Raw genomic sequence first — 26,217 nt, 5'->3', positions numbered from 1 at the left:
ACAGAAATGAGAATGGACCAGGACATCTCGGTATGGCTATTTGATACATTTATGTACTTATAGAGTTGTAATCGCATCCCCTTTGCAATAATGGATGTGCAACACACACACAAACACTAACGTTGGTGCAATTTTTTGAAACTACATATACATACTGTGATAAAGTTTGCTACGTACAAGCGAAATCACATTTATGCAAAGGGACCTGTTGCGTCATGTTTACTTGTCATACAGATGCTTCTGTGGCAAATGTGAGGAGATGGCTAACTTACAGAACAAAAACATATATGCAGTTTTTAATACAATATCTTTAAAAATATAAACGTGTGGTCACAAAGAGCCGAATCTTAGAACAGCTCGTTCTCAGACAGTGCATATGATTTATTGAGATTGTAAAAATACCACTGGGTGGATTTTTATCATTCTAGGGTGGTTTTGCTCACACACTGCCAACACACATTTATGTTCAAACACCATGCAAAAGTGAATTTTCCATAATAAGTGCCCTTTAAATATATAATTACTCTGTAACAAAGACGCCTTAAAATAGAGTGTAACCCCTTAACCAACCCTTTAACCAACCCATACCACCACACCTGTGCCTAAACGTACCCATCACACCTCAATTGCAGCAAAAGTGTTTTGCAATACAGGATGAGCACGATATGTACATTGTACTTATTTTTGATGAATGTACAGAATAGTTAAAGACACCTGATATGAAGTGTGAGTGCATAACTTATTAGTTCTTGTATTTGCAGCTTACCTCACTGTATGTGTCTATGGATAAAAGCATCTGCTAAATGAAGGACTGTAATTTAAATGTAAATGTAAACATGAATGTGAATGAGTTCTGGTGGCCGGATTAAAGCCAGCACTTCCTGATGTCTGGTCTTTGTAAATGGAAAAGCTATTTATTTGAGTTTGATCTGAAGGGTTTGTAATGACAGAACTTTATTGAGGATTATTGGGTAGCTGAAAGACAAAACATTAGCTTAATACGCTGAAATGTAAAGTGCTTTAAATGTATAGTAAAAAGATAAAAACTGGACAGAATTTAGTTTTTTTTTTTTTTATAGAGCGTTTCTGAAAACAGGCGATTCAAACCTACAGCTCAAGAATTCTTTTGAGTACTGCTAGCAATGATTTGGCCTCTTTCTTAAAAGAAAAGCATAATCTCTGTGTCGATTGTTAATATAATTGTTAATTGTTGTTTTCAATTAAGTTAGGCATGAGTTAACAAAAACACTTCAGTTTTATTTATTCATAGACAAAAAGTCATAAAAAGCCCCAGTGTTTTGAGGTGTTTTAAATTCCAAACTGAATGTCGGAATGGGAAAGAAAGGTGATTTAAGCAATTTTGAGCGTGGCATGGTTGTTGGTGTCTGAGTATTTCACAATCATCTCAGTTACTGGGATTTTCACACACAACCATTTCTAGGGTTTACAAAGAATGGTGTGAAAAGGGAAAAACATCCAGTATGCGGCAGTCCTGTGGGCGAAAATGCCTTGTTGATGCGAGAGGTCAGAGGTGAATGGGCCGACTGATTCAAGCTGATAGAAGAGCAACTTTGACTGAAATAACCACTCGTTACAACCGAGGTATGCAGCAAAGCATTTGTGAAGAAGACACAACACACACAACCTTGAGGCGGATGGGCTACAACAGCAGAAGACCCCACCGGGTTCCAGTCATCTTTAGCTTGGATGCCATTCCGAACCCCGCCCACAACATTTTTTGGTCGGGAAGTTCGGTCTGGACTTGATCCATTGAGGAGTTATGATCAGTAAAAAAATGGTCGGGCCAATCAAATTGCCAGGGCGGGCTTTATATGATGATGGACAGATGATCTGCAGTTACGTAATCATCACGTCATCAAAGAGAGCTTGGTTTGAACTGGTTTACAACAAAGATGACTGCAGCTGGAGAACTGAGATCCAGTCTGTTTTAGAAGAAATCGACAGCACATTCATTTTAAAAGACGAACAGAGAACTGCAATAAAGGCATTTGTCGATCGTCAAGATGTGTTTGCCATCCTTCCTACAGGATTTGGCAAAAGTTTAATTTTTCAAACATGTTGTACAGTTGAAGACTGGAGAAATGTTGCCTTGTCTGATGAGTCTGGATTTCAGATGGTAGAGTCAGAATTTGGTGTAAACAGAATGAGAACATGGATCCACCATGCCTTGTTCCCACTGTGCAGGCTGGTGGTGGTGGTGTAATGGTGTGGGGGATGTTTTCTTGGCACACTTTAGGCCCCTTAGTGCCAATTGGGCATCGTTTAAATGCCACGGCCTACCTGAGCATTGTTTCTGACCATGTCCATCCCTTTACGGCCACCATGTCCCCATCCTCTGATGGCTACTTTCAGCAGGATAATGCACCATGTCACAAAGCTGGAATCATTTCAAATTGGTTTCTTGAACATAACGATGAGTTGACTGTACTAAAATGGCCGCCACAGTCACCAGATCTCAACCCAATAGAGCATCTTTGGGATGTGGTGGAACGGGAGCTTCGTGCCCTGGATGTGCATCCCACAAATCTCCATCAACTGCAAGATGCTATCCTATCAATATGGGCCAACATTTCTAAATAATGCTTTCAGCACCTTGTTGAATCTATGCCACGGAGAATTAAGGCAGTTCTGGAGGTGAAAGGGGGTCAAACACAGTATTAGTATGGTGTTCCTAATAATCCTTTAGGTGAGTGTATGTGTGTTTGTTTGCAATGGCTGTCACGTTCACATGTTGGTTGCAGATTCTCATGCACAGTGTAACGATAGCAAGTCTTTTCTCATGACAGAACTGCTGCTTTACTGCGATTAGAGCTCTATTAACCCCGTCACATCTCATTTACATCACGTCACTATGTTTACCGATCGGTCGGATGCTCTAACCCTCTGTACTCTTGTGTAGCGCACCCGACTTACACCAGACGGCTCCAATCTACAGAGATGGACAGAAAATACTGTAGCAGAGCAGTGAACATGCAAAATACACAGTGTAAATGATTGAAGACAGGGCTACATCTCTCACCTATCTCTGTTACAAAACTGAGACAAACTGTACTGTTGACATCTCTTAAAGAGATAGTTCACCCCAACATCCTCACACTCGTGTTGTTACAAATGGACTTTCAATGAGGGACTTGAACATCTAAAGTTTTATTAAAAATATCTTCATTTGTGTTAGGATTTGAACCACATGAGGGGGAAAAAATGAATTTTCATTTTCGGGTCAAACAGTGCATTACGTTCTACATAATGTACATATAAAGATATGCTTTATATGCTACCTACAGTATATTTGTGTGTCCTTTTCACACCAAATGAAATTAAACGGAAATGTCTAAAGAAACACAGGTTGAAGATCTGCCTGCCTTTGAACACACATTAACCCTTTAATGCCTGATATATGAAGTGAACAATCTATTGAACCTGTAGACAAGTTTGCATATGTGTTTGATATGGACGAGACAAAACACCTCAGTTTTATTCAGAGGCCAAAACTGAGCAAAGATGCTATTCTGATGCTTGTCGTGTAAATCTGCGAGATCTGTATTTAACAATTTAGCAGATACTTACATAAAATACATCTGTCACTCTATATCTGCCAATATCATGCCTTAGTAAGATATCCAAATGCTTCAGTTTATGATCAAAGTGGTGATGTTTTTCTTTGCTTTTTTTGTGAGAAACATAATGCAATGTAATACAATGACTGAGAGATGAACAAATAAACGTTCCTCGTAACACTGATGGATCATACTTGATCACATTTGATCAGAATTGACGCTTTGCAAAGACCCGCCCCCCTTAGTTACTGTCGCTATGTCCGACAAGCCACGCCGCTCTCACATGCACACCATGTTCTCACGCAGTGAAAAATACATCACAGGTTACTTTTCAGTTACTTCTGATATTAAACAGAGTCTCGCCTTTCATTCGTCAATTTCGTCATTTTTTAAAAGAAATTTAAACAATAAATACCGTTTTTTGGCTCTTCAATGTGTCGTAGATCGCTGTAGAGCATCAGTTATCCGATCATCTCTTTCTTGTAGTTCAGTTATAGCATCAAATAAACATGAATGAACATAAGAATGAATGTTGTTTTAACCGCAGAAAGGCGTCTGTACTAGAGCCCGCCCGATAAAGGATTTTGAAGGCCGATACCGATACAAATATTTTTGGGTTTTAAAATCCGATATTTCGATATATCGGCCGATATTTTATTTATTTGTTTATTTTTTTTTAAACTGGACAGTCACAAACTGATAGTCACAAATTTTGTCATGCTTATTTGAGTTAACCAGTTAACTGTTACCGTCCCACAGGTGGGACACTTGCCATTATATTTTTAAAACAATAATATCTTAGAAAGACCTTAAGTAATATTGACAAACTATATATCATTTGAAAGCTTACAATCTCTAGTTTCCATATTTGGTGACTGATTTTCAAAATAATTTACACACGAGCCATAATTTATTAATTTGCAACAAGAATATTTTCATACTCATAAAGCGTGTTTAGACCTTTATTTTGAAATAGCAATGAACATGAAAAATCATGAAAAAAAGTTAGAAACCTCAGTTTGATTTCATGCCAAGAGTTCAAAAGATTGCATCCATTCAATTATTTTAGAAAAAAAGGTCTGAAAATGTTTTAAATATTATGGGAAAAAAAATACATTCACCATTTGTGTTATGGCAATAAGCTATAACGCGCATGCGTGTGCTTTGTATGTGATTCCTAGAGGTTGAATTCTTATCAAAATCTGCCAAACTACCCATACTACTTCTGAATAGGATTTCTACTTCATAAATTGTGTGAAATTTGTGAAAATAATGGTTCAGATCACTCAAAACACATATGGAAATGCAGACGCCCTTATATGGGCAGTAATGGAGTCTGGTTGTGCCCTAGTGAAAAAGTTTGGTACTGCGCCCAAACAACATCTCACTGAAAGCTCATTTTTTGAGATATCAACCTAAAATTTGAAACACAACTTGTTCAGATTTTTGGCTTTGATTTTTCTGCAGTTTTAGAGTAGCCCAGGTTTTGAAAATATTTATTTTATATAAAATATGAATAATTAATTTTTTTACATTGTACATTTCTATAAACTCAAACTTCTATAACTTTTTTTCTGTTTCACTTTCCTAATTTATTTCACTTCGAGAAAAATCTGCCAAATGTCTTCTTTAAAACGAGACCAATTTTAAGTCTATATTCCAAAGCATTCTTGAATTACAACCATTTTAGATTGAAATGAGCATTTCCATGTCTATTCAAAAAAGGGGGGTGGCAGTTAAGAGGTTAAGAGAACTGATGAGGATGTTCTTTTAATTGTTATTCAAACAATGTATGTCTCGTGACCAACTCAACGAGTGTTGGCAACAGGAACGGTGTAGAGCGCCCTCTGGCGGACAAACTATACAACTCCAACACTCATGACATGGTTCAAGCGTGTTTCGTCTGTTTTTATTTTATTTTTGAAATATTCATTTATCGGCCATTACAACTGCCGATACCGATAGTTTGGAAAATGAATAATATCGGCCAATAATATCGGTCTGCCGATATATCGGTCTGGCTCTAGTCTGTACACTCTGTTTTTCAAATTCAAATCCTCCCATGTTAATCTTCTATCTCTATGTCGGACAAAATGGCGGATGGCGAAGTATGATTGGTCAGATTACCTGTCAATTGGGTCAATTGTTTTGAAAAATGATACGTTTCTTCAGTCCAGTAAGTGTTCATATTCAAATATCACTAACAATCTCAAAGGAATTCTTACGTTTGCGTTATAAAAATCAGCAAAGTGAAGCGCGAGCTGAAGGCAAACACTGAACCAAGACCCGATACGAATGTTGGTTATGAAGTCAATATGCGTCTTTTTTGTTCTTCATGAGGGAATTTGTGATGTGATGTGCTGCTGTTGATAATATGTAACATTAATTTTCTTTATAGATCATAAAGGAGTGATGTTTTTTGTCCCCACTGCATTGTTTGGTTCGCGTCATAAAGTGCGTTGGTGTGTGTCCCTGCAGAAATATAAGCCGGGCAGATGTGATGACATCCTGAAGTGGAAGCCGCCCAGCCACAACTCTGTCGATTTCAGACTCAAGATCACCAAAGTCGGCGGCGAGGGGTGAGTCACCGTCGCCATGGCAACTGCATTCACTACACGCCAATCAATGCCAAACATCACAACGCATCCGTACAAACTTCCCACAACTCGCACGGAGAGAGAGAGAGAGAGACATGCAGGCCACGCGTGTATTTCTGGAGGATCCCTCGTGTGTGCCGTCTCGATGATGTGTGAAACTTTTACGAACATAATGTGGTACTTTGATTATGCGCGGCTTGACGTTTCTCTCAAAGAGTGCGAGTTCTCTAGCGTTCCTCCTTTACGCCTCTCTCTGCAGGCATTACTGTCCTCAAATGAGCTTATCTTTCACATGCAGGCGATCCAGAGGGAGAGCGCTGACCCTTCTGCACAAACACACGGACTGTTTTTGTTTCTTCGTGTGTAAATCCTGTGAAGAAGCTTATATTTCACTGCAAAAATCAAAGGAAAAAACAACAACAAATTTCGCGGTACACGCGGGGTGTGTTCAGTGGGACGGAACAGATCACCGGCCACATGTTTCAGAAACCAGGCTTGTCATCACCATCTGTCCATAATTAAGATATTATTATGGCATATTGGTGTTAAGACATTGCTGCAGGTAAATTCAGGAACAGTTCAAGGAACAACGATTTCCAGAATGTTAGAGAAACAATATTCATTTCCGTCAACCACTATAAATTTTCATGGCATCATTTCATGGTTGAAAATCCCCACTTTAAATTTCTTTCATGCCTCCCTTGTCTCTCCCAAAACAGCATAATCCACTGCGAAATAAAATATTTTTATGATAAGCTTTTTCTTGTTTTAAAGAAGCTTAATTTTTTAGCGTAAATACAAAATACATTTTTGGATGCGTATTAATGGCAATTTGTCTACTGTGTAAGCTTTGCAGTTATAAAGAAAATGTTTATTTATAATCTTACAGATAATTAATGCTGCGAATAGGACACTAAATCCAGAAGTTTTTACACTAAGCAACATGTACTGTAAATACTGAAGAGAACATCAGCAGGCATTTGCTGTGTTACTTTGCCAAATGTTTAAATAGAAAAACAATAAAAAAAAAAAATGTATGCAGGATAATGCAAAAGCATCTTGCTCTTGCAGCATGAGGTGAAGAGTTCACCCGTCCAGTGCCACATTCGGCACCAGATGTCGTCTAACGTCTTATTCGGACACTTTTGTCGATGCCTTAAGATCTGCATCTGTGCATTCAAGGATATAGCTTTCTTTTATTTCACATTAACCATATGCAAAGACGAAGGCTAGAATTTAAAATGCTATTTCTGTGTCTAAACCCCGAGGCAAAAGCACAGTTGTCCCGCACCCACACTCTTCTCATTGGTCTATTGGTGTAAAAACTGACACGGATGCCCTGCGCATTACTAAAAGACAAGCCATTTTTATAAACTCGACAAGAAGAAAAAAATAGCAAGAAGCTATGGAGAAAGACGTTCATCTGACGCATGTATACGTAGAGCAAACCTTAAAAATAGATCAGACTAAACGCATGAACGGAGGCTCGACTCTTGGGGATGGATTCACAAGGCTGCTTGCAAAAGCGTTTTAAACTCACAAACAAAATATGTAGTCTGTTATCAATAAAAACAATGGTATAACTTTAGTTCTCTCTTTTACCTGCTTGCTTATTAGCATTCATATTACTTGGATGTTAATACTTTTAAAGCACACATTAATGCCTTATTCTACATCCCGTAATCCACCCAATACCTAAACTTAACAACTACCTTACTAACTATTATTGAGCAGTAATTAGGAGTTTATTGAGGCAAAAGTCATAGTTAATAGTGAGAATTGGACCCTAATCTAAAGTGTGACCAAAATAATATTAATGATGATAAGAGTCACTGAATATCCACTGGTAATCATTTATTTTTTTACTTTTTTTTTTTTTTTTTTAACCAGGAAATAAAAATCTTGAGATTTAAAATCTCTTTTACACGAGGGTCCAGAGGCACCACACTTCATAAATACATATTTGAACATAAAACAAATACATTATTTTACATATACAACATGTTCACATATCACTCAAAGCTATTACAATCAGGTAAAACCAAATCATTTCAAAAATCCATAAATTAAAGGAGACCTCCGGCGCTAAATGAACCTTTGGTCTAATAAAACATCGGTACCTAGTCGACTCTTCTCTGAGATTTGTTTTCATGATAATCGAATGTAAAGAGTTTTATCTCTGTTGTATAACTGTTTAGCGTTTAATGCTAGTACTGGGGGCATTTACTAAGTAAAAAGAAATCATTAGTTTATACCACGAGTATATACTATCTACTGTATATGTATATATATATATATATATATGAAAAGTTTGGTTCCAAAACGCTATAAATCCATTTTGATGGATTTGAGTAAAACTGTGTTTTCTTTAGCAAGAAAATGGGAAGATGAAAACCACTATTTTCGGTTTCAAATTTTCACATAGCATTTGTAGGTTATAATAACAATAAAAAATGAAATCCAGGTTTTGATTTCCAAAGATTTATTATAAAAACAGATCGTTTTTCCCCCAAAATGCAATAAATCCAATAATTAATTTTTTTTCAAAATGCAATTAATCAAAATAAAATTTTATACACACTGAATTTCTTGTGCATACTATAAATCCATTGCTTTAATATAACAATATTCGGTAACACTTTAAGGGTTCATGTCATGAATTATCATGAATTCATGAATAAATGAATTATGCATTAATTCATATTAATATCATCAGGAACTATCAACGTTTTTTTTTTAACAGTTCAACGTTTTTCATTCATGACTTCATGGATGAACAAAACCTTAATTAAAACATTAACTAAGACGAGCACATCATCATGAATTATGATTTATTAAGCATGATCTAACGTTATGCATATCGCTGTTGTCAACCTTGGGACGTCGCCGCTGAACTTTTTTGACGGCGATCGGCTGTAAACTGGCTCGGTCCTGCTCGGTTTTCGTTGACTTTGAATAAAACAACTGAAAGTTTTCCAAAAGATCCTCTGGGGGTCAGTGTGTCAGCGTGACAGAAGTTTGATGCTGTCGTGTGAGAACAAGCAACAGCCGGCATTTCCTCCTCCCGAGTCCATCTTCTTCCTCACGTAAATGATTCGATTTCGATGTCACGTTTACCCATGCAGGATGCCTTACCCTCCGCAGGTTCACCAATGCTGTCAAAATTATTCATTTTTTTGTTTGTTTGTTGATCGAAAGGACAAAATAGAGAAAACCTAGGAAGCCGGGTTAGTTAAAGCGCTGCCGTTACTGTTTACATTGCGTGGAATGGTGCGTTGCGATTGGTTTAGCGGATATGTGGCATTTTGCAGAAAAGGGAGACTGGCGTTTGTCGCGGTTTGGAAAGAAAGGGAGAAAACATTACATAAATATAGCTGCGAGCAGCGATGAAGGGCCCAAGCCGGTGGCACCGCAACCCTGGTTCCTTAGTTACCTAAAAGCACCAGGGTGGCCATGCCACTGGCTTTGGCCCTTCATCGCGGATCACAGCTATATATATATATATATATATATATATATATATATATACTGTATATATACATATATATATGAAGCCGGTGGCACCGCCACCCTGGTGCCTTTAGGTTTATTGTGCACGACATGCAAAATGTAACCCTGCTTTGACTGATGCAAGCTCTACAGCACAGTTTATAGTAAGAAAGAATATAGTAAGAAAGAAAAGTAAGCTGTTACTCTGAGATGGTTTGGGAAACAAACATTCATCATGTCGCATTGGTTTTAGTTACTTGTCCTCGAACAGAGCCCTAATCTGTTTATATTTCAGTTACACATTCTACATTGATTAAAAAAGAAAAATCAAATGTGTTTTTAATTCATACAGAAATAAAATATTTATAATTCAGCTGAGAATAAAGTTAGTTCAAATTTTAAGAAAAACAAATATATGATCTGAAATATAGCACATTCATTTTTAAATTCATTCAGGTTCAATTACCAAAAATACAATCTTAATTTAATTTAAAGCAAATAATAAATCTAAAATATATGGGTTATATGCATATTTTGTAAAAAAAGAGAAAAAAAAGAAAGAAAGATATATATCCAAAAACACAAGGCCTTAAACTTTAACAAGGGTGCAACTCTTATCACTACAACAAACATAGTCACACACACAAGTCAAGTCACTTACATTTTATATGCAATATTGACTTTTTAGATGCAATATTGACTTTTTTCTGTTTCAGCAGAGAAAATAGTTAAACAAAGATCACAGCGACCCATCGCGCATCTCAAAGCAATGTGTTTTCTCATTACTGAATGATTCAGCATTTTGAATCCATGACTCGTTCATTAAGACGGTCATCTGGCGACACCTTATGGTGATTTAGGGTTATGTTTAAAAGTATCGTTCTTTACAGCGATTTTTAATTGACTCCTGTTAAACCAATCTCGTAACATTATTGTGTAACCGATTTAATTTGATCAGCCTTACCTAGGGTAACAGCCCTATAGTGTCTTATTATTCTAAATTATTGAATTTATTGATCAAATTTACTAATGAAAAATGAAGCATACATTTATTAAGACTAGGCTGCCCTGCAGATATTAGGCTACAATATGCAGATTTAAATATACCATTTATCAAATAATCTGTTTATTTTTAGGTTACACATTACATTGTTTAAAAAATAAAAATCAAATGTGACCCGCTCTGGCGAAATGAGTCGGAAGTTGCAACCTTCCATTTTAAGATATGGGCCGATTATGTGGAAAAACCATGAAATAACAAAAAAAAAAAAAAAAAAAATTCAAAGAACAGACATTCAAAAATAATCTCACAGGGTTTCGTAGTCGAGATAATTGAGTAAAGGTATTTAAATAACGATTAAAGTTGTCAAAGCTTTAAATTCGCTGAAATAAACATTGCTCTTCTCAACTCCCCTCGTCACCTCTGAGCATTTCCCGGGTAGGCCTATCCCCTGAAACGTTGAACTCACTGGAGGCTTCTAACCTAAACTGCGTGATTATATTTATCTGCAAGAAGAATATAGCCTATGTAAGGCTGTAACGATCGCGACACTCAGATCCACGAACCTGTGTCGCGGTGTGAGAAGACAGAATCACGACACCGACACGTCCCTTCAACTCCCGAAGTTATCCTTCACGTCCAGACCCAATGCTAGCTACAACATCTTTAAATTACTATTAGTATTATTTGAAGTTAACATTATAAAATACGTAGACTTACACCACAAAACTTAAATTATTACTATTTTTTTTTTAAATTGGGCAATTTCAGCATTATGGAGGAGATCCAATTCCCAGATAATTAAATATTTTAATAAATTGGCCTATGTGAACCACACTGCACAAACCAAAAGTAATACTCACCGGATGAAGAAGGGTTGACTCTCTCCAGAACATAAAATCTTTATTTTATTTTCCGTGTTCGCATTTATGAGGAAAAACAATCCGAACGTGACCGTTCTCTGGAAGCAGCACTAAAACTTTCACATAGCTTAAACATGCAAGCACAAAGCCTTTCTTTAAAGTAAATTTCGTTTTAAAATAATTATCTTAATTTAAATCAATGTTTCATCAACCAATTACTAGGATTTAATAATAAGAAATAAATTGCAGACAATAGGCTAGGCCTAATCACGACGCGGAGACGCGCGGCACGTGAACTGAAGCTTGTCTCATGAACCGAAAGTCAGCGTATAAGGTATCCTCACAGACATATATTGAAATGTCTACTTTTAAACACAACCATTCAAAATGAAAGAAAACAGACTGCTCTCTGCTTATGTGGGCTAATCCGTATGAAAACTGAATTTCTCTCTGACTCCTCTTCAATCTTTCTGATTTTAGAACATTTTTGTAAAAGTGACTTTTTAATTATTTATTTAAAAAAAATTAAAAATAAGTTGAGTTTCAGCCTCGTTAAATTGCATTTATATATGTTAATCTATTTGGTCAAATTAAGCTATATAAAATAAATAGTTTATCCCTTAAAATACTATGGATTTTGAAAGATAAAAAAAAAAAAAAAAAACGGGCAAAAAAACTTTAAAAGCGATTTTCTTAGGTTTTCAATTGGAAAAAAAAGGGCAGACGACCAGAATTCAAATCTGTATATCGTTACAACCATTCAAGGTATGACCAAGGTATCATTTGAAAGCTTACAGTGCCCTCTTTCCATTAATATCAAAATCTCAATTTTTAAATTTGGGTCACTGTGACTAATTTTGCTGGATCAGGTCGGTCACAAATGTGTTTTTTATTGTAGTATTATTTTATACAGAAATACATTATAATTATATATAATATACAAAATATAACCGTGGGTGCGATTAAACAGTGTTACAATAAAACTCAACATTGTGTTTTTTAAAAATAAATTCAAATAATACAAATCCCGAAATTGCGCTAATTTTAAAATTAAACTAAAACTCATGGCTGCACAAGCATTCATAACTGTGCGCGCCAACAGCGAGGAACCAGCAGAACAGAGTGAACGTTCATTCTGTTTAGTTCAATCCTACTTAATAGGAATTTATTTAAAATGCTTGCTCTACTCCACAACATTAATGTCTTGTGCGGATATCTGTATTTTGACTTTCGGTTTTAAGTAAGCGATTTAAAAGTTCCCGAGTCCCAGCGGAGTCACACGTTGATTAACCGGTGATAACTGATATTGAACACAAGAGGGCAGTATAGCACTACGTATGACTCAGATTATTTTTTCTTCTTCTGAATTACAACCATTCTGGCTGTTTTTGAACGTAAACATAATTCTTTAATGAAAAAAGGGAAAAACTGGTTTAATTATAATATTTGTATAATTTAATTTAGAAACAAATGATGTATAATTACATTTTTAGAAGATATGAGGCTTTTAGTGTTTACTTTTTTGACATTACTTTAATCTTTTGCCAAAGTTGCACATGCCTACTGGCTAATAAATGTGATGTATCTGTCGAGCTATCTGTATCTATCTGTTTCAAGCAATTTCAAGCATGCTAAGAGTCCCAAAAGTATCAAAAAAGAATGTTAAAGTTTGATTTGTTGCCACAGAAACAGTATCAAAGATATCAAGAATCCATTCACAGGTCTACATCTGCTGTATTTTTACATTATACAGATGAAGTTTGAAGCAAATCGGTTAAAAATAAGAGGGTGATATCAAAGCATTTTGAAAGTGACACACTTCCTGCTGCCAGTTGGTGGCGCTATAACTTTGACTCACAATAGTCACATCCATGTAATCAGCCTCTTACTGTGAACACACTGCTGAAGTTTCATCAAGATCAGTTAATGTATGCTGAAGTTATAACACACTTCCTGTTTCACGTTTCTCGCCATAATTTTGTTTCCTCGCCACGGCCAAACCGTTCGAGATATCAAAAATCCCCTCGCAAACTTTCATCCTCAATGCCTTGACTTCATGCTGACCGAGTTTCGTGCCGTGTGTTTGAATTCTCTAGGAGGAGTATTGCACATTCCATTGCGAGCGTTTTACAAACAAACCTCAATAGCCGACTTCCTGTTTGGCTGGGGTAAAAAGTAAGAGCGTGAGGTATAGATGAAACGATGAGATCAACATGTGTACCGAGTTTCATATTATTACATGCAAGCGTGTTTGATTTATGGACCAAGTGTTCGGACCCCGTTCCAGGGGGCGCTGTCTAGCCCCCCTGCCACACCCAGGTACCATCTTCAGCCCGGCTCTGATGGCTGTGGGATCTGACCTGTGTGCAAAGTTTCAAGAGTTTTCAAAGCCGTTAAGGGCCCCAAAAGCCGCTAAGAGTCTCAAAATCATAAAAAAAAAGAATTTTAAAGTTTGATGCGTTGCCACGGCAACAGTATCAAAGATATCAAGAATCCATTCACAGGTCTTCATCTGCTATGTATTTACATTATACAGATTAAGTTTGAAGCACATCGGGTAAAAATAAAAGGGTGAGTTCAAAGCATTTTGAAAGTGACACACTTCCTGCTACCAGTTGGTGGCGCTATAACTTTGACTCACAATAGTCACATCCATGTGATCGTCCTCTTACAGCAAACACACTGCTGAAGTTTCATCAAGATCAGTTAATGTATGCTGAAGTTATAACACACTTCCTGTTTCACGTTTCTCGCCATAATTTCGTTTCCTCGCCATGGCCAAACCGTTCGAGATATCAAAAATCCCCTCGCAAACTTTCATCGTCAATGCCTTGACTTCATGCTGACCGAGTTTCGTGCCGTGTGTTTGAATTCTCTAGGAGTAGTACTTCAAATTCCATTGCGAGTGTTTTATGAACAACTCTAAATAACCGACTTCCTGTTGGGCTGGGGTAAAAAGTAATAGTATGAGGTATATATGTACGATGAGATCTATATGTGCACCGAGTTTCATATTATTACATGCAAGCGTGTTTGATTTTTGGACCAAGTTTTCGGACCCCGTTCCAGGGGGCGCTGTCTAGTCCCCCTGCCACGCCCGGGTACCATCTTCAGCCCGGCCCTGATGGCCGCGGGTTCTGACCCGTGTGCTAAGTTTCAAGAGTTTTTGAGCATGTTAAGGGCCCCAAAAGTGCCCGAATAGTCGTATAAATAATAATAATAATAATAATAATAATAATAATAATCCTAAGGAAAACAATAGGGCCTTCGCCCTTTCAGGGCTTGGGCCCTAATAACACGGCGGATATCCCATTTTACGTAAAATTAAACATTGTTTTATATATGGTCGGTATTGAAAAGTCCGATTTTTGCAGTAACTCATTTTTTTAAAAAATGGCGTTTATCGCGTTTTGGAACCAAACTCTTCATATATATATATATATATATATATATATATGAAGAGCTCTTTTCCAAAACGCGATAAACGCCATTTAAAAAAAAAATGAGTTTGTCGTGTCATTCTGCTGTGGACAGAACCCTTTCGCTGCCCCATCAACGTTTCATGCCAAATCGCTATATTTCCCTGTTTAAAATGTACGGCAAGATACAGTTTCTTTCCAAAACGCGATGAGCGCCAGCCCTGTTTTTAGCCAAAACGCGATAAATCCTCGAATTCGATGCAATCCAGCACGGCGGCACTCTGAACAGAGGTTTGTTTATGTTCATTCATTCATCAAAATGAGTCCTAGTTTTCTAGTCGACTAGAAGTAGATCATTTAAGCCATTTGTCTAATCAGTAATCACATATATTGATTTAATTAAATAGGAGAGAAACATATGCCGCTTTTCCGCATCTCAACGCATGCATAAAGCTTGCCACAAAGAACCGGCAAAAGTAATGATTATGCATAACACATTTGAATTGTTTATTAATAAACTAGTGTTTTCTGTCAGTGTCAGCAACAAAGATAAAGTTGATGATGCTTATACTTATCTTGCCATCTTCGCAGTGAACGCGCACAGGCCTATAGAAACGCATACTTCGAATTAGCCTATATATGCAGAGAGTTGCCAATTTATTTTCGTTTTTAATTGTTTTGTTTAAAAGTATTTAAAGCTTTCTGTAGCCTAGTTCTCAGGTCTGTGAGGCAAGCATCGCGGTGTTTGATATATGAGACGCGCTTCGGTTCACCTGTGTGTCCTGATTATATTGTCTGATATTTGCTTCTAATGTTTTAATCCAGTCAATTTGTTGATGAAACATTTATTAAAATGAATATACAATTTATATCAAACGAAATTTACAAGCTTTCTACAAAACAAAACTTAATAAGTGGTCAAAATCATGTCTGACCCAATCCAAATATTTTCCGATATTGGGCAGCTTTTGAATTTGATCCTATCTCACTCATCTCATGCGGTTCCCTTTTCATAGCCTACTCAACATAGATGAAATAAGTAAAGTAATATTATTAAACACAAATGTGAAATGTATAGCCTATGTTTATTTTATGTTTTTTTTTTTTTTTACTTAAGCGTCTCGCTGCTCCGCTTTGCTCACATGTTATGTAGCCTATACATGTGTGTGTGCATGTGCTGGAGGGTTGCCCATCCCTCTTTTGAATATATCGTTATCATTATTGATCATTTTTTAATAATTAGTTGTTCATGCATATGTTGAAATTGGTACTATTTGTTTGAGGTTTGACACTTTATTAAAAATGATACAAAAAATGGATGGATTTATAGCGTTTTGAAAAAAAATAAAATTAACTGTTAATTTATCATTAACAATATTGTTGTTTGATTTAATAATCATTGTTCAAAATGTTCAGACTGAACCAATAAAACATTTCAACAGGATAATTTGAATATTCACAAAATGTGTGAAAACTATTGAAATGGATTTATAGCGTTTTGGAAAAGACCTCTTCATATATAGTATATGTATATAGTGTGTATATACACACTGTAGTATATCTGTAGCTTTATGACTGATTCTGGTACGTTTTATCATATTGCTGCTTCCAGTGAAGCACCAGCAAAACTAGCGGTATGATATGACATGGCTCGACTGCAGATTTTATATACATCATTATACTTTATAATCCAAAGCAGCCAAGTTCACATTTTACAGTTCACAGAATGAGCCATCATTGAGGTAGACCGTCAATCTGAGAATAGTGTGTTCCCTATCGTAGTCACTTCGAGTTACGTCAGAAGTGACGGAGATTGGGGGTTTCGCATAGAAAGCCAATCCTCTTCGAGTATTAAAACACGAGCCAATGGCATGCAATGCCTTGGGGCTGCGGAAATTTGCATAGCGTACTCCGCCCTACTCCGTGAGTATAAAAGGAGGAAGTGAACGCAACCGCAGTATGTTTTCGCTTCGGAGCCAAGAGAACCTCTTCACTCCTCAAAGCTGAATCAAGACTCTTCGAGACGAGCGTCCTCTTCAGTGTTGGTGTGACGGCGGTACCCAGCGAGATTCTGCATTGCCTGCGATCTGTGCAGTGGTTTGCCAGACTTTGCGCTTCTCCCTGGTAGCCTCAGCGCTGAAAGAGTGAATTTCTCTCCTCTCTGTAAAAGAGCTGCACGCGGCACGTCTTCTTAAAGATGGCTCGCCCGTGCCCTTCTGGATGTGGTAGATTTCTGTCGTCATCTGATGGTCACGAACGCTGCTTTGTTTGCTTGGGCATTCAGCATGCAGCAGCAGCGTTCGTGGATGACTCATGTTCCTTCTGTGGGACCATGACCATCTCCACACTGAGGTCGCGGCTCAATGATCTCACTAGAGTGAGAGCCCCGGTCCCCCCTACTCGATCGGCTTCCTTCACGAGAGGGGGCCCGTCGACCCGGGGACCGGGCGATCTAACGGTGACGGTGTGGGATAAAGCCCCGACAATTCCTCGGGCCACACCCCCCGCCTCAGTGCGTGAGCCAGCGGGCGCTAGTTCGACTCGGTCGGTTGTCTCTTCGGCGGCACCGGCTGCTTCGAGCAGCGCCCCAGATGATGATGCGATGTCTATCACAGCATCACTAGGCGGGCTTGATTCCTCGGGAGAGGAAGATCCGGCTGCGTTGCCTCCTTCGGGAGTCCCAGCGTTGTCCGCGTCAGATCCCGAGATGACGGCCATGCTGTCTCGAGCCGCTGGGAGTATCGGGCTAGAATGGAAACCTCCATCCTGCCCCGACCTCTCACGGATGGATAATTGGTTTTTGGACAAGGCTGCCGCTGCAAAGCCACGGCCGACTCCAATACCTTTTTTCCCCGAGCTGCATGCGGAGTTATCGCGCTCTTGGGGGGCTCCTTTGTCCACTCGAGAGCGCGATCTCTCCCCCACCTTTCCCCCCCTCGACGGCGGGGCCGCCCGTGGGTACACTGGGATGCCCCCGGTGGAGCGCTCTGTTGCGATGCAGCTGTGTCCACAGAGCGCCTCCACCCGTGGTCCTCCTAAGCACCCATCCAAAGCCTGTGGGTTCTCGTCTGCTATGGCGGCGCGATCCTACAGAGCGGCGGGACAGGCGGCCTCCGCTCTGCATGCTATGACCACTTTGCAGGTCTTCCAAGCGAAGTTGCTCAGAGACATGCACGAGGGCGGGACTGACACGACGGCATTCAAAGAACTGCGGTCCGCCACTGACCTTGCTCTCCGGGCAACGAAAGTGGCTGCTCGCGCCGTTGGTCAGGTGATGGCCACTAGCGTGGTTCAGGAGCGTCATCTGTGGCTCAACCTGTCGGATACGCGGAGCGCTGAGCGGACTCGTCTGCTCGACGCTCCGCTGTCCCAGGTTGGCCTTTTCGGCGGTGCGGTCGAGGACTTCGCCCATCAGTTCTCCACCGCCCAGAAGCAGACGGAGGCCATCAAACACATCCTGCCCCGACGACCAGCTGCTGCCTCCACCCAGTCGTCGGCACAGGCGCCTCCCCCTGCTCGCCGCCGAGGACGCCCCCCTGCGGCTCCCCTCCCTCCCGCCCGGCCCCAGCAGCAGCCTTCACCCGGGCCCCGGCGTCGAGGAGGCCGCAGGCCGGCGTCACAGCCCCCTCAGGCCGCTCGCCCCGCTAAACGCCAGGCCAAGCGAAGATCCTGACACGGGCCGCTCGGTGACGATCTCGAGTCTTTCACAGGAGGCGGTAGCAGGCCCCCTCCTTCCCCCGGTGGAGGGCCGGGGGAGAATCTTTTGTTCTCAGCTCCCCGCTGCTCACCCACGGGTGGGCAGCACCCTGAACTGGTTAAAGAAAGACTTGACATCCTCACTGAGCTCACAGACTGGAGTGAGTGCCCCCGATGCCCCAGGGTGTCGGCCCACTCACTCCTCTCTGTCTCGGAGGGCGCGGAAGGGTGCGTGTGTCGTCCCCGGGCTACACCAATCCCTTCCCCCTCTCTCGCCAGACCCCCGGCAGAACGGACCCCCGTGGAACGCTCCGCTTTCCCTGGTCCCTTCTGTCGGGGAGCGGGCTTCGACGCATCCGAGCGGGGTAACCCCTGCACGCGTGCCAGTCGACCCGCCACGCTGCCCCTCCGGGGGGACGTCTGTGGTTCACATGACCCCGTTGGCTCACTTCCTGGAAGCCTGGCTAGCGCTTCCCGGGGTATCCCGCTGGGTCATCAGAACGATCAGATTCGGCTACGCGATTCAGTTCGCACGGTCTCCTCCCCGCTTCAGGGGAGTTCGCTCCACGATAGTCGGTGGCAATGCCCCAGTCCTGAGAGCGGAGATTGCGACCCTGCTGGCGAAGGGTGCAATCGAGACGGTCCCTCCAGCCGAGGTGAGGTCCGGGTTTTACAGCCCCTACTTCATTGTCCCCAAGAAGACCGGTGGGTTACGACCGATCCTGGACCTGCGCATTTTGAACCGTTCTCTCCATCGACTACCGTTCAAAATGCTCACGGCCAAACGCATTTTCGAATGTGTTCGGTATCAGGATTGGTTTGCAGCGATCGACCTGAAGGACGCGTACTTCCATGTGTCCATCTTACCTCGACACAGACCGTTTCTTCGGTTTGCCTTCGAGGGCCAGGCATATCAGTACGCCGTTCTCCCATTCGGGTTAGCTCTGTCCCCTCGCGTCTTCACGAAGATCGTCGAGGCAGCCCTTGTTCCCCTTCGCGAACACGGGGTTCGCATCCTGAATTATCTCGACGACTGGCTGATACTAGCACACTCTCGAGCTCAGCTTTGCGAACACAGAGACTTGGTGCTCCGGCACCTAGCCCGTCTGGGCCTTCGGGTCAACCGAGAAAAGAGCAAACTTTGCCCCGTGCAGAGGATCTCTTTTCTCGGCGTGGAGATAGACTCGGTCGCCATGTCCGCGCAGCTCACGAGCGAGCGCGCGCACTCACTGCTGACTTGTCTTCGTCAGTTCGAGGGCAAGAGTGCGGTTCCACTGAAACTTTTTCAGAGGCTCCTGGGGCATATGGCATCCGCGGCCGCGGCAACGCCGCTCGGTTTGCTTCATATGAGACCGCTTCAGCTGTGGCTTCGCGATCGAGTCCCGAGGTGGGCATGGCATCGCGGCTCGCTCCGAGTCCCAGTGACTCCGACATGCCGGCGAACCTTCTTCCCGTGGTCGAACCTCAGCTTTTTACGGACGGGCGTCCCTATTCAGCGAGTTTCCAGGCATCTCATCGTCTCCACGGATGCATCTACCACGGGTTGGGGTGCCATGTGCAATGGGCATGCAGCCGCCGGCTCCTGGACGGGGGCCCAGCGCCTCATGCACATCAATTGCCTCGAGCTGCTGGCAGTACGGCTCGCCCTGCACCGCTTCAGAGCGTTGCTCAGGGGCCAGCATGTGCTTGTCCGCTCAGACAACACTACGGCTGTAGCGTACATCAACCACCAGGGGGGTCTACGCTCGCGCCGGTTGTCGCAGCTCGCCCGCCACCTCTTGATATGGAGTCAGAAGCACCTGAGGTCCCTTCGTGCAGTTCACATTCCTGGAGACCGGAACTGGGCAGCCGACGAGCTGTCTCGGGTCCGCCCTATCTCCGGCGAGTGGCGACTCCATCCCCAGTCGGTCCAGCTGATCTGGAAAGAGTTCGGGGAGGCACAGATAGATCTGTTCGCCTCCCGGGACTCAGCCCACTGCGCCCAGTTTTATTCTCTGACCTGGGGCACTCTCGGTTCGGATGCGCTGGCGCACAGCTGGCCACGGGGCCCACGCAAGTATGCGTTTCCCCCAGTGAGCCTCCTTGCACGGGTGTTGTGCAAGATCAAGGAGGACGAGGAGCAGGTCTTGCTGGTAGCCCCCTACTGGCCCACCAAGACGTGGTTCTCCGATCTCATGCTCCTCGCGGCAGCACCTCCTTGGCCTATTCCTCTGAGACAAGACCTACTCTCTCAGAGACGGGGCACTCTGTGGCACCCTCGTCCCGATCTCTGGAGGCTGCACGTGTGGCTCCTGGACGGGACGAGGCAGGTTTGAGTTCGCTGCCACCTGCGGTGGCGGCAACCATCACTTCCGCAAGAGCGTTGTCCACGAGACACCTTTATGCATTGAAGTGGAACCTCTTCGTCAATTGGTGCTCTTCTCGCGGAGAAGACCCCCGGAGATGTTCGATCAGTGTCGTGCTTTCCTTCCTGCAAGAGGGGTTGGAGCGCAGGCTGTCGCCCTCCACCCTTAAGGTTTACGTCGCGGCCATTGCCGCTTCTCATGAAGCAGTGGAAGGTAAGTCCTTAGGGAAGCACGACCTGGTCATCAGGTTCCTGAGGGGAGCGAGGAGGCTGCATCCGCCTCGTCCTCCCCTCGTACCCTCTTGGGACCTCTCGGTAGTTTTAAGTGCTCTGCAGAGGCATCCCTTTGAGCCTTTGCAATCAGTAGAGTTAAAGTTTCTGTCCATGAAGACAGCACTCCTGGTTGCATTGGCCTCCATCAAGAGGGTGGGGGACCTGCACGCATTCTCCGTTGACGAAGCGTGCCTGGAGTTCGGGCCGGCTTACTCTCACGTGATCCTGAGACCCCGGCCTGGATATGTGCCCAAGGTTCCCACCACTCCCTTCCGGGACCAGGTGGTGAACCTGCAAGCGCTGCCCCCGGAGGAGGCAGACCCAGCCTTGGCACTGCTCTGTCCGGTACGTGCTCTCCGCACCTATGTCGACAGAACGCAGTGTTTCAGGACCTCAGACCAGCTCTTTGTCTGTCATGGAGGGAGCCAGAAGGGAAGGGCTCTCTCAAAGCAACGGCTGTCCCACTGGTTAGTGGATGCCATTGCTTTGTCTTACCAGCAGCAAGGCCTTCCGTGCCCCCTTGGTGTGACGGCCCATTCCACTCGGAGTGTAGCCTCCTCTTGGGCTTTAGCGCACGGCGCCTCGCTAACAGACATCTGCAGAGCTGCAGGCTGGGCGACACCCAACACCTTCGCCAGATTCTATAATCTGCGAATTGAGCCGGTATCCTCTCACGTACTCGTTTCGGCCAGTTCTGGATCCGCTCAGGTGTCTTCGCTTGCTCGCCACTCCACTCCCCGGACTGGATAAGTGCGATATTTCCTCAGTTCTTCCATTGAAGTCTTGAGTCCTCCAGCACCGACGATGCGGGCACCACTGCGTGGCTCTGGATGCTAGCTAGGTGCCTCCATGCGCACGGTTCCCCATGGTAACCGTCTCATGTGTATTATCCACTGTAAGCCTCTCTGAGCATGTGTCTTCCCTTGGCAAGCCATCTGCCACCCCTGGAGTTTAAATCAGTAACCACCTGCGGTTGGTACTCCAGTGTTCCATATGTGTCCCTAGGTGGCCATATGTGTATTCTTAAGTCCTCCCTTCGGTAGGCAGCTGGTAGCATGTCCCCTTCGGGATATGTTTCCCAGTGTACCTTGGTAATCCTGTGTCAAAGTCGGATCCCCAAAAAAAAAAAAAAAAAAAAAAAAAAAAAAGAGGTAAGGCTCGGGGGTTCAGTCTTTCGCAGGGCACTGGAAGACAGCTTGAAGATGGCGTGATGGCACAGACCCCCAATCTCCGTCACTTCTGACGTAACTCGAAGTGACTACGATAGGGAACGTCTCGGTTACGTATGTAACCCTCGTTCCCTGAGTAAGGGAACGGAGACGTTACGTCTCCCTGCCACTTCTGCTGTACCGCTGGGTAGAGGCCGAGTTCAGTCTTGGCTCCTCAGCGAAGACATACTGCGGTTGCGTTCACTTCCTCCTTTTATACTCACGGAGTAGGGCGGAGTACGCTATGCAAATTTCCGCAGCCCCAAGGCATTGCATGCCATTGGCTCGTGTTTTAATACTCGAAGAGGATTGGCTTTCTATGCGAAACCCCCAATCTCCGTCACTTCTGACGTAACGTCTCCGTTCCCTTACTCAGGGAACGAGGGTTACATACGTAACCGAGACGTTTTTGTCGCTTTTTTAGAAATGCGCGTGTATGATCGTTTTTTCATGATGCACGAAACGGGGGGAGGGGTTTCGCTTCAAACACAAGCAGAAGTGACGTTACCCACAATCGCTGATACAACCTTTAAAGGGGTGGTTGGGAATTTTGGACATCGGGCCTCATTTCCAAGTGAGCCGTTTTAAAAAAATTTCATCCAGTCGACCCAGTTGCATAGTTCGGCGGTGCTAGGCTAGCGCGAGTCAGCGGTAACTTTTAGCATGCCATTAAAAACAGTTTTACCAAACGCAAATCAATTAGAACGCCAGAATGTCCAAAATTCCCAACCACCCCTTTAACTGGTTCCACATAAACGGAGCAGCATAACTAAACACCCTTTCACCTATATGTGTGTGTTAGGGGTGGCACGGTACATGAAAAAACACCCGAACCGTTCGGTTCGCTTGTCTCGGTTCGGAGCGTCTGTGCGTCTCACGGTTCGACGCATGCGCAATGTAACCTCGTGCCCGTAAGTGACGTGTGTTTTCTTTTCGCGCGACATAAGCTTGTTCGAATTGGACCGGCGCTGCACAGAGCGACCGGTGAATAACATCACACTAGAGCGGGAACGACGGCTCCGTCACTCACTTTCGCGGTATTTGATGTCATTACCGATCGCTCTGTGCAGCGCCGGTTCAAGTTAATAAACAAGCCAGTAAAAGTGGAGTATGGAGCGCTGCAGGTCACGGCACGCGGAGAAATGGCAAGTGGGAGAGATGAGGGAGTTGGAGGATGCGCCAGCGTCATATATAAGTCTATAAGTCCGGTGTGTGGGGACATTTTTGATTTCATGTTATGGTATTTTAATATAACGTTACGTTGGCACTTTATGTTTAGATAAGAGCTTCAGTCAAATGTTTCCAAATCCTGCACTTAAATTTAAACTGAAAAAAGGGTACCCTCACTTTTTGGGAATAAAAGCATTGTTAATACTGTTTTTTGTGTTGAGGTTGAACTTTTCACTTTATGTTTATGGCCTTTGCTATTTCTATAGCCTAATTATAGGCAATGAGGTTTCATGTATATTGACTTATTCATAAAAGACAGTGTAGTTCCTCTTTTTTTCTTTTAAAAGATAGAATTTTTGTAAGAGCTACAAAAGTTGTCAGTTCATAAATGCAAGTTAATTTCTTTGTGTAAATAAGATTTGTGTGATAAAAATGCACAAGTTCTTGTAGAGATAGTGATACACATTCTCCTTTTTTTTGCCAAATAAACGAAAAGCATGTCAATTTCTTCTCTCTTGCTGTGTCAAAATCTCACCTACTGTAGCTTTCCTCTGAGATAGTCCCAAAATGTGCTTAAAGTCACATTCAGAGTCAAATTCAGTTTGTGCATGATTGCATGAATATAATTTTTTTTATACTGTATCCTAAAGTGTGGATAATTAAGCTATATATCACATGATGAAGTACATTTCTGAAGTGTTAAAGATTCAAAGAAAAAAATGACAAGAACCGTACAGAACCGAAAACCGTGACACTAAAACCGTGATACAAACCGAACCGTCGGTTTCGTGAACCGTGCCACCCCTAGTGTGTGTGTGTGTGTGGACTTTCAGGATATTTATAAAAACAAGAGTGTTTTTTGAATATGGTATACTGCTGTCAATAAGAGGTAAGCAAACCCAGAGTCATTTTATAAATCAATATGTACCAGTGTTTAAGTCTACGGGAAGACAACGCAGGCCATCCGACCCGAGACTTCTGTCAACAATAATGGAAATGGCTTCTGAATTAGTAATAAACCTTAGTAGTCCATGATCAACAGAGTCCAGCACCTGTAAACAATGGCAATAATATCACAATGATCCAACACTGGCAAGAAAGGAGCCGCCCCCCCCCCCCCTCCTTCAAAATAAAGACTTAACTCGAGAGAGAGAAAGCCCAATATCAGCTTGATTCTGATGACTGCGCGAGTAAACGTGTCTACATCATCGTTAGGATTTTACCCAGTGGATAATTTGCTCTAAGCTTTGATTAACATGTTTAAGTCTTTCCTTTTTGTCCAGCGTTTGTTTAATATATATTTTGTGAAAGCCAAAGGGCAGTGTGTGTCAAGGAAGCATCGCAGAGTCCTGTGTTTCCCACAGCAGATGTGCCAGCGAGCGCTCGGGTCATTAGCGGGGTTACTTCCTGAGAAACTGAGAAAGATGACATCTCCTCTCTCCTCCCACACACACAGATCTCTCTCTCTCTTTATCTGTGAGTGTTTTTCCCTCTCACCATGCCCTCTGTATTTGCCGAGAGCTTTGAAATGAGATGGGTAAAATAATACAAGAACCCCTGACTCTTTGCATAGACGGCACTGAATGCTGGAGAGCGGTAATGAGAGCAGCTTGGTACAATTTTGAAGGAAATGAATTTGTGCGGTTTGAAAACAGATAAACATTTCATTAGTCGAGCTGCTCCACAAACGCGCTTCGTGTGTAAGAATTCTTTCAGAACATGTTTCAATGATCTTCTAGCATTTAAAAAGCCTTTGTTGCCTCAACCTGAAAGAGCGAAGTAAACTCAAACCTTCTCCACGCGCTGTAGTGTAAGGAGGAGCTGGACTGATGCTGTACCTAAGTGAACTACAGCGGTGACATCTCCACTGACCTTGTAATTCTACAGTAAAAAAGCTCAGTTTCAGTGGGGAGAGGGAGAGTTTGTGCAGAGAAAAAACACAAACCATCAGAAGATATTATATTTTTCATATCCTTGACAAAGCGGAGATGATTTTGTTCACAACCATTCAAAGTTTGAGCATTGAACGATTTGGTGTTTTCAAGTTTTTCCAAAGGCTTTCTATGACAAGACATCGGGACTTTTCTGTCACACGGCTGAAGTTGAAACATGCCAACGCTATAACACTCTCCTTTGGAGTCCTGGACTTGTTAAAGCGTGAAATATCGTCCCATTTTCTGCTTGGCTGCCCTCCATTTTCCATTCTCTGACCATTTTCAAGGGTCCCATGTGTCTTGACCATTTTTTTATTCTGCACGAGACCGGGCAATTTAGACGATTTTTTATTTTTCCAATTTATTAAAATCTGGATGGTTCAGCTGTCCTGATATATTGAGGGGGAGATGAATTGCAAGTCTTTAATTAAAAAGACAACCTTAAAGGTGCAGTAAGCAAGTTTTTAAAAAAACTATTAAAAGTGGTTCGGACCGAACACCACAACACACTTGTAGCCAATCAGCAGTAGGGGGTGTGTCCACTCATGATAAGAGGAGAGAGAGTGAGCCAATCAGTTGTAGGGGGCATGTCCACTCATGATAAGAGGAGAGAGAGAGAACCAATCAGCCGTAGGGAGCATGTCCA

General features: G+C 42.5%; 1 protein-coding gene across 1 annotated transcript in view; it reads left to right on the top strand.

The window, feature by feature from the left end:
- rngtt (RNA guanylyltransferase and 5'-phosphatase) overlaps positions 1 to 26,217 on the top strand; it is a 187,266-nt gene that overhangs the window by 132,878 nt on the left and 28,171 nt on the right. Inside the window, exon 13 of the mRNA XM_039664323.2 lies at positions 6,057 to 6,157. Coding sequence (XP_039520257.2) covers positions 6,057 to 6,157 — 101 coding nt within the window. The remainder of the gene's footprint in view (positions 1 to 6,056; positions 6,158 to 26,217) is intronic.

Source organism: Pimephales promelas, chromosome 13 (assembly GCF_988280905.1).
Source record: "Pimephales promelas chromosome 13, fPimPro1.hap1.1, whole genome shotgun sequence".
NCBI classification, from domain to species: domain Eukaryota; kingdom Metazoa; phylum Chordata; class Actinopteri; order Cypriniformes; family Leuciscidae; genus Pimephales; species Pimephales promelas.
This window is presented reverse-complemented; position numbering and strand designations above follow the sequence as displayed.